This window comes from Canis lupus, chromosome 7, assembly GCF_011100685.1.
Source record: "Canis lupus familiaris isolate Mischka breed German Shepherd chromosome 7, alternate assembly UU_Cfam_GSD_1.0, whole genome shotgun sequence".
Taxonomy (NCBI): Eukaryota; Metazoa; Chordata; class Mammalia; order Carnivora; family Canidae; genus Canis; species Canis lupus.
This window is the reverse complement of record NC_049228.1, coordinates 28,056,514-28,067,961: the sequence shown is the minus strand read 5'-3', so window position 1 is coordinate 28,067,961 and position 11,448 is coordinate 28,056,514. Positions and strand designations below refer to the sequence as shown.

At 50.8% G+C, this 11,448-nt stretch overlaps 1 protein-coding gene across 2 annotated transcripts in view; it reads left to right on the top strand.

Moving 5' to 3' along the window:
* Nucleotides 1-6,670: 6,670 nt before the first annotated feature.
* PRRX1 (paired related homeobox 1) overlaps nucleotides 6,671-11,448 on the top strand; it is a 73,194-nt gene continuing 68,416 nt past the window's right edge. For both annotated transcript variants that reach the window (XM_038542569.1, XM_038542570.1), the window contains exon 1: nucleotides 6,671-8,132. In XM_038542569.1, coding sequence (XP_038398497.1) covers nucleotides 7,892-8,132 — 241 coding nt within the window. In that variant the 5' untranslated portion in view covers nucleotides 6,671-7,891. The remainder of the gene's footprint in view (nucleotides 8,133-11,448) is intronic.

The following is an 11,448-nucleotide window of genomic DNA, read 5'->3' as shown; positions in this document are numbered from 1 at the left end:
CATGAGCTGCAAAGTGTTGAAATAATAATTTCAGACTTTAAAAATGTAAAAATGCATAGATCCCATTATATCAATTCTTCTTTCTTCTGTAGTGGTGAAAAGCAAGAAAAGAACTGGTCTTATATGCAGTCATGCCTTTTATACTAAGTTCCTTATACATATTATCTCACAGCATCCTTTTGAGGTGAGCAAGAAAAAAATGTTGCTGAAATTTGTTACTACTATTTCTTGTGGAGCAAAACTTAAAATAAGGCAGATCTGGATGGGTTTAACATTATAAAAATAGGAAAAAGGGGGAATAGTATCTATATACCCAACCTAAAATTATAACTGGCCTATAAGAAGATGTAGTCAGCCTGTTTGTTTACCTGTGTGCTGGTTTTAAAGGAAAAGAGGAGAACTGGGAGAAGAGTGAGCCCTGTTTGGAATTAGAGATTTGTGTAGGGACTTCAGAGAAAAAAGCAGGTGGAGAATGGACTATGCTTGGCTCCAGATTTATGAAAGCAGCAAGCCAAAGAAGGTTATCCAAAGTGACACACCCACTGGGTATGCTATAAATAAGCACTAAAGTCAGCTGAAGGACCTTATGGGTTTCAAATCAGCCAAAGGTACACAGGCCCAAAGCATTTTGTACCTATCCTGGAAGATTCCACCCACTTTTGCTTGGCTTAGAAACAAAGTTCCAGAGCCCAAAAGTTGGGGGGCTTGCAGAGGCAGAAAGCCAGCCTGTAACCTCAGCTCAAATGTCCTGTGCGGGGCCAAGAATCCAGTGAGCATGCAGGTTCTCCAATTCTCAGAGTGTGATACAAAAAACCACCAGATTTTAATTGTTCTGGCTCAGGAGTGAAGGGTCAGCAATGGTTTCCCTGGCAGCTCCGTGTGCTGCCGCTTGCTTAGAACCATTCCCAGTTTTAAGCTTCTTAGTAACATGCATATGCCTACCCTTGAAGGATTTTTCTAAAATAGAAAGATAGCAAGAATTTAGCCTCCTGTGTCTCTGTGGTGCCCAGAGGAACCTGAGCCTGGGCCATCGATCCTAAGGGAAAGAGCAGAAGAAGGAAATGAACATTTGTTGAGTAACGACTATGGTAAGGCATCTTTCTTTTGTTTTCTTAATCCTTCCAACAGCCATTTGTGCTGCATCTGAATTTTCCTGATGCAAAAGGCTTAAGTGCCTCAAGAGAAAGAAGGTGTAGTCCTGCACATTCATATTTCCTCCGAGGGCATTTGGCAAGACATCTTGACTAATTGTTATGTTTTATATAATGTGAACATACAGGTAACATCATAGCTATGCATTCACAAATCATGTCACCTGTTCACTCACTCTGGTATTACTTAGCCTTCAATTCTAATGCAACAGTCCCTTACTGACTATGTAGTGACAGATTTGATGCCAGCGAGATAAAATAGGCAGACCTTAGTGATAATGTGGATATGCTACAGTTGGTCGGTGTCAGAGAGGGAGGAATTTGGAGTGACTCATAGGTTTCCTACTGGGGAAAGAAGAGAAGCATGGAGAGATTAGATGAGTTCAGCTTTGGACATGTTGAGTTTAAGGTTCTTTGATGAGTGAATGAATGTCAGCAAAAAGAAAGCTATTTTCTCTTTCACAGCTTACTATATGCTGAGCCCTGTGTTAAACAGCTTACATACATTCTCATTTAATTCTCACAAATATATGTTGTCAGGGGCCATGATGAGCCCCATTGGAAAGATGAGCAAACTGAGGCTTAGAGAGGTAACTGCCTTGCTCGCTTTGTCCGTAGGTGACAAAGCTTAAGATTTAGATACTAGACTCATTGCCAAACAAGTGGTGGTTAACCCATGAAAATCTATGCGATCTTAGAGTAATACCTGTTTATTGGAAAGGATAGGGAGAATGAAAGAACTCTGGAGAATACCAATATATAAAAAAGTGAAGAAAAAGAATATTCTATGAAGACCAAGAAGAAGTGCTCAGAGCAATAGAGGATCAGGAGAAGAAATTTCAAAAAGAGAATGTTCGATACTTTCAATAACAGCTAAAGCATTTAGCAAAATAAGGTCTAAGAGTATTCATTGCATTTGCCAATGTGCGGATTACAGATGTCTTTTGCTAAAGCTGGCGCAGTGGTGTATGCAAAGTTAGTGTCCAGTGGTTTGAGGAGCAGATAGCCCCTGTGAAACTGCACTAGTTCCCAACCAAGTACGTTGGGCCTCCCAGCCTATCATAGGATGGGCACATTACCAGCGTACTACTTGGAAATGTGTTTTTATAGTCCTACTCTCTTTCATTGTTGCAAAATTTCAAAATAACTCAATAGGGCTATTGGATGGAGGTGGTGGTCAATGGAGAACATTCACCCATGCATGGGAGGAATGTTCCTAAAATGTCACTTATGATTACAAGAACTAGAATTGGAAGAGCAAAGGAGGGTTTCTTTCAGGTCTGGCATAGAGTCTCCTCAGAAACATTAAAATGTGGCAACCCTGCAGAAACTATCTTGCATTCCTCTCTCTTTTCCCCTGTTTCATCATTAGTGAATATATATTAGATTGTCAACCATGAGCAGAAAAGCATTTCTACCCCCAACGCATATTATTTGCCTGAGGGTGGTATTGTCTTGTTTATGTGTCATGGAACCTGTGACCTGTCACATGTGATTATCATGTCAGCTTACTAACATGTCAGGGAGTACAACTCCTGGTTTCCACCTCAGAGGGGAAGCTGCTTAGGGTGGGGGACATTCTGCTAGCCAGATGAGGCAGAGTTTTGCCAGCTTCCAGTGCCAGGGAAACCCTGGACAGTAATCAATACCAAACCTAACTATGAATAGGACCACCCAAGGGCACATGGCTGGAAACCAAACCTCCTTCCTACCTTGGTCTGATCTCTTGGCAAGTTTCCTTTCGAGTCCCAGCTTTGCTCCCACTTACTCCTGGAGGAATCCAAAAACAGGAGTTATTTTTAAAAAGGGTAGGGCAGAAAGAAGGGTTGGAAAGGCACTCTCAGATGCTGGAAGGATCATGAGGAAGAGAGTTCTGGTTGTGTTACATCACCCAGAGCTTCAGATTTTTAATAAATATTGATTGATGGATGGAAGTCAAAGTGAAAGCCAAGGAAAGATCTACACATGTTCAGAGATTTTGAGTTAGAAATGCTCTCCTTCCAACTCTTCCCAAAAGGAAATCACATGGGGAAAGCAAAGTAGTGATTAAGGAACTAAACAGGCCACAGCGTTCTCTGGGGCCTTCTAAGTTCCCAGGCCAGGCCTGCTGCCTGCTTGCGGAGATGAGCATATGCTCCCAGCCACAGCTTCCCTTCTCTTGACATCTTTCTGCCAGATGGTCCTTCTTGAATTCTAGAGGTGCTTGGCCCTCCTGGTTCCTGCAACCTGAGCCGAGAGAACTTTGATCCCCCCCCCCCTCCACCCTTCTAGCAAGAGAGACCTGGCGCCTGGGACAGCAAGGAGAGGCCAGGCCGTGAAGACGTAGGGTGCTCTGAGAAGGCCTCTCCCGCCCGCCTCTGTGCGCCCCAAGTAGAGCACCGCGCTGGCTCAGAGGGCCGCAGAGAGCTTTTTTCCGCCTGGCCAGCTGGCAGCAAGAAACTATCCTTTTCACCATTTACTGGATGAACCCCGCTCTCCAATCGGTCTTGAGTCTCCCTGTAGGGTTATCCCGATGGCTTTTAATTACAATCCAGCAAATCCAGAATCTCAGAAAACTACAAATGTTGTGTAAACATAATCAAGTGTAGATCCAATCCACTACTAATTGTTAATGGAGGGAAGAAAAAAAGGATAAGAAAAAAATCTAAAAAGGTCTAAGCAAGAAAAAAAAAAAAACCTGCAGGGCCTATGTCTTTGGGATTTGCTCGAGGACCCTCCCAGCGGGTTCCTCCAGTCCACCCCGCCGCCCCCACCCCCACCCCCATGCGGTGCTTTGGGGCTGAGGCTGGGGGTGCTCTGGGCCTTGGCCGCAGCAGCGGAGGCTTACGGGACGCCTTGCGGAGTGCTGAAGGACCCGGCGAGCCTCTGGCTCTCCCGCAGCATCCGTAGGATTCCAGAAAAAGCGCTCCGGGTCCGCAGAGGGGGGCCCTGCCTCCTGCCTCAAGATTGTCCCACCAGGGGCCTCTCTCTTTCCCTGGACACTCTGTTAGCTGACCCTAAGTTCCAGCTGCTGGGCTTGCAAGGCATCTGCCCGCCTCTCCCTCCCCAAGGTCCTCAACAGCCACCCCAACTGCTGGAGCAGGACTCCCAGGCTCGGGCCTCTGGAGCAGCCGCGGGAGCTGCGCTGCCGGGGGCTGAACTAGCCCCACACAGTTGGCGGTATCTGAGCTCTCGGTCCCGGAGATATTTTGGGGAAGCGTGCGTAGAAAATTTTATATAATATATATACACACATATACATATTTGGTCGACAAATGTTAAGCAAATGTGTCTGATGTTTTTGTTGAAACCGTTAGCATCCTTGTTGGTATTGGTAGGATTGGTCGATATTATTACACGAATGACAAGTGGGTGATGTTAAGGGAGTGCCTGATTCCTCCCGAGAACACGGCGGAATATAAGTGGAGACGTCCGACTATGTTTCCAAGGGCCCATCTCTGATCTCTCTTCCCTGTCGCTCCCTCTGGGTCACTAACCAGACTGACGGCACATCAGGGGCAAGGCAACTTTCTCTCCCAAGGACGATCTTCCTCCACTGACGGAGATCGCTGGGTCTCCATGCCCCCGGGCGTGTCAGACCCCGGCCTCTTACCCACCAGACCTTTGTCACAAAGGGCAGTTCGGTCAGTGTCGAGAAGAAACGTTAAATTCAACTGTAGATGGGGATGGAGAAGAAGAGAGAGGCTAGGGCCTGTTCCAGGTCTGAGCGGCTCCGGGAGGCTGGAGGAGGCTGACCGGGGCTGCGGGGACAAACCCAGCAGTGCCTCGCTAGGTGAGCAGGGACGGGAGGGCCCCGCGGCCCTCTCACCCAGGCTCATCCAGCAGGACGTCTGGGGGAAGACCTCTCTGTCAGTCGCGTCCATTCGAGCGAGCTGGTGGCACTGCCACGCGTGGCACCCAGCGGAGGCTAGCGGAGGCTGCGGCGTCGGCAATCCCGGCGGAAGGCATCGGCCCTGGCGCTCGCACGCGGTGCGGGCCCACCCGGGTGCGCGTCCGCCTCCCACCAGCGTCCCGCTAGCCCTGCAGCGCGGCTTGCACCGGCCCAGACGCGGACAGATGTTAGCTGCTTAGAGCCCCGACCGCTGCGGAGACGGAGCTACGGGCGCGGCGCACCGCGCGGCGCTGGCGGGGCTTTGGGCTCCCGGTCAGGGGTGCGAGAGGACGGGAGGGGGGCTGCGGGGGGTGGGGGGTGGAGGGCGAGGGGATGGAAATAGGAAGGGGGGAGTGGGTGGACTAATGATGAAAAAGTCTCCTCCATCCCGGCTCCTTAATTAAATGCATGGAAAGAACCGAGGCGAGCACATCTGGTTTCAATCTGCAGCCCTTTGATGGCATCAAATGTTCTTTTCCCAGATCAGGGCTGGGAGTTCTGGGCTAACTATGGCCGTTTGGAGCCCAGAAACCATTTACACACATTCGGACCCTTCTTTCTCTCCAGTCGAGCCTCTCGGCTACAGGACGGGGAAAAAAATAAATAAATTAAAAAATAAAAAGGGAAAAAAAAAGTCTAGTAATCAAGCCAGTGGGAAAGTATGTATATGTGTGTGTATTTATGTTTGGAGACCATAAAATGCCACAAATAAGCACTTAATATTTTACTTACTCGTCATATAGTAACTCATTTCTAATGAGACTATTAAAGCTGTTACCAAATTCCAACAGGTCATGAAAAAATCCCTCAGCACCTCTCTGTTCCTTGTCAAGTTAGGGCTCAGCAGACGGATGGCAGAGCATTATCCGTAGACTTAGGGGTTCCTCTATTCCTTCCTGTCTTTCCTCCTACGCGCCCTCCCCCTCCCGCCCAGGCACCCGGGTAGGACCCTGAACTGCGCAGGACCCTAGCCCGGCCACTCGCCCCAGGAATGCCCCTGCCTCCTGCGCATCTGGGCAACGCGACCCTCTGGCTTAGCGTTGTCGCCTGGGGAAGCGACCTTGGCCGCTCCAAAGAGGTTACGAAATTGGCCAGGGTGGGGGGGAGGAGGGAGCAATTATGCTACACTCCTAGAGTCCTTTCCTCCAGCTAAATAAATATGTAAATTTCCCACTGCCCTGGCCCCGGGATTCCTAGCGGCGCGAGAGACTCGAATCGATTCTGCGCCTTCTAGATCTCCCCTAACCTGCCTTTGGTTCGCGGAAGAAGCGTGGGAGAGCCTCTCATTATTATCGCTCCTGTTATTTTATTACATTATTTAATAGGCTGTCTCTACGGAGCCAAATGTAGCCTTAATTTGCTTGCTCTCTCCTTCGTTCTCTCTCAGACACTCCCCCACCCCCACCCCCCAAAACTGTTAGAATTGCAGGAAACGCTTGGGAGAAAAAAAAAAAAAAAAAGCCGAAAGAGAAGAAAATTTGATTGAGATAGTTGTGGATTTTTTCCAACAAGTTTCCCCACAGCTGTTACCAAAACATGCAAATGAGATTTTCCAACAGGATCTTAAACAAATCTGGAGGAGTTAATGCCCAAGCAAAATAATCGCCCGTTTGAAGTGACTGTGGGTTTCAGTTTGTCTTTTCTCCCCGTGATACTATTGCAGGGGAATGATAATTAGACCTTTACTTAAAAAATCCAAAGGGGCTCTCTCCCTTTCTCTTCCCTCCCTTTTTGCTCCCTCCTCCCTCACTCGCTCCCTCCCTCTCTCTTTCTCTTTGGCTCAGATGTTGGCAAAGGGGGTTTTCTTAATCAGACTGTTTTTTGGTCCGAGGGAAAGGAGGAAGAAGGAGATTGTGATGGAGAAAGGGGGTCTGTAAAACGTCAGGCACCGCACAAAGGCTTTGCCACGTAATTACAGGCTCCTATTAAGTCGAGATCTGCCCTCCCAGGGGTCTCCAATTTTCTTGTATTCCCTACAAAGCCTCCTCTGCATGCCAGTTTGTGCCTTTTGAAGTGCCAGAGAGCTTCTTGATCCAACTGAGAAGGAAAAAGGAGCTCAGCAAGAAGAGGGGGAGAGAGAGAAGGGAAAGGGGGGAAACCCACCACCACCCTCTTTCGGACTCTTGAAGCCCTTTTTTTTTTCTTCTTCTTCTTCTTCTTCTTACGAAAAGTAAAGTGAGAATCCTGCTCTCCAATACATCTGCAAGACATCACCCTCTCCTCCTGAAACTTTAGTCACTCCTGAGAATCCACAGGAGTGCAGAGAGGGGGAACACGTTTTCTTGAAGATGTTTTAAAGCTGGAACAAGCCTTCTTCTGTTGGTGCTTGAACTCTTGCCTGGGAATAACTTTTTTAACCTTGAAAAAAAAAAAAAACACTTTGATTCTTCTCTCCCACCCCTTCTTCTCTCTTCTTCTGTGTGTCTAACTCCCCCGCCCTGCTGGCCTCCCCTTTCCTTTCTCCCCCTTATTATTATTTTTAGTGTGTGCGTGTGGACGCTTTTGGATAGCTGGAAGGAATTTTTTTCTCCTGACTTGAACATAGGGTGACTTTTTAATTTTATTTTTTGGTGTGGATTATCTCCTTGGATCGCGCCGGACTTGGCCTCAGGAAAGCAGCCGAGGCTGTCGAAGGCTGTTGGTGTAGAACGCTCTGCTCTGCAGAAGGGGGTCCCCCCCCTTTCCAATTTTTTGTCCTTCCCCTCCTTCTCTCTCTCTCTCTCTCTCTCCCTCTCTCTCTCTCTCTCCCTCTCTCTCTCCACTCCCCCCTCTCTCTTCCCCACTCGGCTCCTCTCCCCCCTCGCGCCCACAGCGTTTGGTGTTGATTCGAGCGGGAAGAGGGGGGTGGGTGGGATCGGAGGGGGAGACCATGACCTCCAGCTACGGGCACGTTCTGGAGCGGCAACCGGCGCTGGGCGGCCGCTTGGACAGCCCCGGCAACCTCGACACCCTGCAGGCGAAAAAGAACTTCTCCGTCAGTCACCTGCTAGACCTGGAGGAAGCCGGGGACATGGTGGCGGCGCAGGCGGACGAGAGCGTGGGCGAGGCCGGCCGAAGCCTCCTGGAGTCGCCGGGACTCACCAGCGGCAGCGACACCCCCCAGCAAGACAGTGAGTGAGGGACTCATCCCCGCGGGAGTGTGTGTCCGGGACCGGGGTCCCACCCAGTCCAGGGGGAGAAAGTCGGGGGCGAGGAGAGGTGGTGGCGGTAGCCCGAGGAAGGGCCAGTCACAGGCAGGGAGGCTGGATGATGCAAGGGGGGATCTGCCGAGGGGGCAGCCGGGGCGGGCGCTGCAGGGAGGCCCGGAGGCCCGGAGGTCGCGGAACCTCGCTGAAGCCGACCGGGCTGCCCTTCGGTCCCGAGCGAGCACGGCTGCTAGGTCCTCCAGCACGCGGGGCAAGCGGGCTGGCTGGGACGGGGTCCCGGAGGGGTGCAAGCCGGGGAGCCTGCCCTGTTGGGGAAGGCGGCGGATTAGATGCCGAGGTGGGCCGGGAGGGCTTCTCCCGGGCCTCGAGCGTGGGTTCGGGGGTAGGCGGGGCGGAGCGGCGGAGGGCGCAGCGCGCAGCCTCGAGACCCGCGCGGCTTGGGCTGCGTACCCCGCGTGGGTTCCCAGGGCCGCGCTGCGCTCTGTTCTCTGCTCTTGCCGCCCTTCACCTGCGCAAGGCTTTGAGACCCCCCCCCCCCCCCCGGCAGAATCAAAGGCCTGTGCTTCGGGGAGACTCGGGGGCGAAGCAAAGGGAGTGTCCTTTGGGGTGAAACCCGAGCTCCCGCCCCGCTCGATCCCGCACAGGAGAGATGCGCAGGAGCAGCGCGGGCCCCAGAGCCAGCCGAGCCTGGTGTCCCATTCAAGGAGCTCTCCCGATTGGCCCTAACACCTCCAGAAAAGTCCACGCAGTCTCCCTTTGCCGTCCTTCCCGGCGGCCAATCGCGCCCCCATGGAAATCTGGCCTGGTGTTATTAACCGTGCCTTAAAATGTGACTCCAAGTGTATCTGTCCGTTCTGGAGTCTGGAACAGACCTGTCACCTGAATCACCACAGGTGACACTGGGGCGTGATATTTCCTCCCAGAGATTTCAAGAGCCTGAACTTGGCTGGAAGTTTTTTAAACGAGGCAAATTCTTTCACATTTCATTATTTGTTGACTTATTTTGTCTCCGAATTTGGAATCTGTGAAAACAAGAGACCCACTGCCATGCCATCATTGAAATAAATAAATAAACCCTGCCAGTATCAGACTCTCAGGAAATAGATAGACAAAGCAAACAGGACCCAAAACAGCTGGAAGCAAGGCCTGGCAAAGTGGTAGGAGTCCCGCATGCCACAGTGAAGCAGGGGGCAAGGACAGCCCCCCTCTCTTTGGCAGGCTGCCTGCCCCTTGCCCAGCTTCCTTAGTCCAAGCCTAGAATCTCCTCAGTGTTTTTTAGATAAAATCGAACTGGGCTCGATCCCCTCTAGTATTCTCAGAGGCGGAAGGCTATAGGGAATTTGGACTGAACATAATCTGGCCTGGTCTGTCTCTAGAGAGAGGTGGCCAGCTCTGAGGAATGAAGACCCGATGTCCCCAAGTCCTGAGTAACGGGTGGGCAAGTATGCAGAGGCTTCCTTGTTGAAGATATCGGTGCCTGGAGAGGGAGGGAGAGAGGAGGGTTGCTCTTGCTGTACTGTCCCCAGTGTGAGTTAATTGCTTGTGTAGATACTATGAACTTCGAGAAACTGCACGGTGAAATAACGATTATTTTTCAACGTTCAACTAGGGACAATGTAAATATGCAAAGCATAGGGAGTATAGTATCCCGAATCTCCAAGTGCCTATCACCCAGCTTCACTGATTCTGCACCTTCTGCTGGTCTTCTTTCGCCACGGTTAATTATTCACCCCAACATTTATCACTATTTGGAGCGGGAGGATGAACTCACAACAGAAAACAGGATCACGTAAAAGATGAGGGTGGGGCAAGAGAGACCAGCCACTGGTGCTTTACCCCTAAAACAAGCAGAGGGAGATGAAAAGCAGGCCCAGGGCCAGTGGCCTCAGCAAGCCCGGGGCTGTGCTGGCCGCGCCGGGCGCGGGATAGTCCAGGGCTGGAGGGATGCCCACCGTTCCTGCCCTTTGGCTCTGAGGAGATGCCTCTGAGAAGGGAGCTCGGGTTCTTGGTGGGTTTCTAGTGTGAACAAGGAGACTGGGCTTGGAGGCCAGCTGGGAAGCCCCTCGAAGCTGAGGCGGAGGTGGTCTGCGGTGGTGGGGAAGCTGTCCAGGTTGGCTCCTGTGAGACCCAGGCCTGGCGTAGCCAAGATCGCGCTGCGCACCCCGCCTGGGGTCTGCCGAGGACATAAAAAGGGCAGCAGCGATGTTGGGAACTGTGCATCCTGAGGGAAGGGGGTGAAACCTCCAGGAACCTGCCACTATATTCTTGAGGACACACACCTCCGAGTTTCCAGGAGCAAGGAGGCCTAATGGGGAGTGGGCCCCGGAAGGAAATTGAGGTTAGGATGCCAGCCAGGAAATGGATGCTTAAGGAAGGATGGTCCACAGACAGGTCAGAGGGAGGTAGCAGAAATGCAGACCCAGGTGATGGGGACAAAGTGACTGACACTGGGGTTTCTGAAAGTAGCAGAGAAACAGGATAAGGCCTTGCTTTCTTGAGATGGCTGGGGCCTATTCTTCTAACAAATAGTTGTTGCTTTTAGAAGCAAAGTTTCCTCAACCCCCTCACTCATCTCTGAGATAAGAATAGGAAGGTCTGGTAAGTGGGGCGATACTGTCTAGGAGGACTCGTGTCCTTAGTCCTCGGGTCCCCCATCAGGAGTTGCCGAGGACGCTGTTGTGAACTCATTGAGTCAGGACCGGTGGGCCCTGCTGGGCTTCCAGTGTGCAGTGGATAGTGAGGCTCAGACTGAATCAGGGAAGAGAGGAGTCAAAGCAAGGCTCTGAGCCTAAAAGACAGAAAACCACACTGAGAATAAAATGCCCCTCGCAGCCTTCGGGGAGTCTACCCCAGAGTGGGAAAGCATAATCTCCTTCAGAGGCATGGAAACGTAAAAGACAGGGTTTACTCTTCCAGCTCTATAGAAACATGTCCTTCCTAAATTTTCTTTTCAGCTGAAATTAGTAAAACAGGTTCCGTTTACACTAATATTGCAAATTTTCACTTACCATCTGGGCTGACCTTAGCATGGAGGAACTAAGTTGAGTCCAAAGTGAGAGCTTCTCTCTTATCTCCCTCACTCCTCGCCACAATACTATTCCCCCTTGGTTGATGTTCATTGCACTTTCCTCTCTGTAGAATGATTTCTTTTCCCTTTTTCTGATTTTCCCAGCCCAGTAAATGTCTCAGACTTGTGGGTTCAGATGTCTTAAGTGTTTAAAGAAACGGTTCTTTAACAGTTAGGAATCCGGTGGCTAATGGAGGAGTGTGGAGTGCAAAG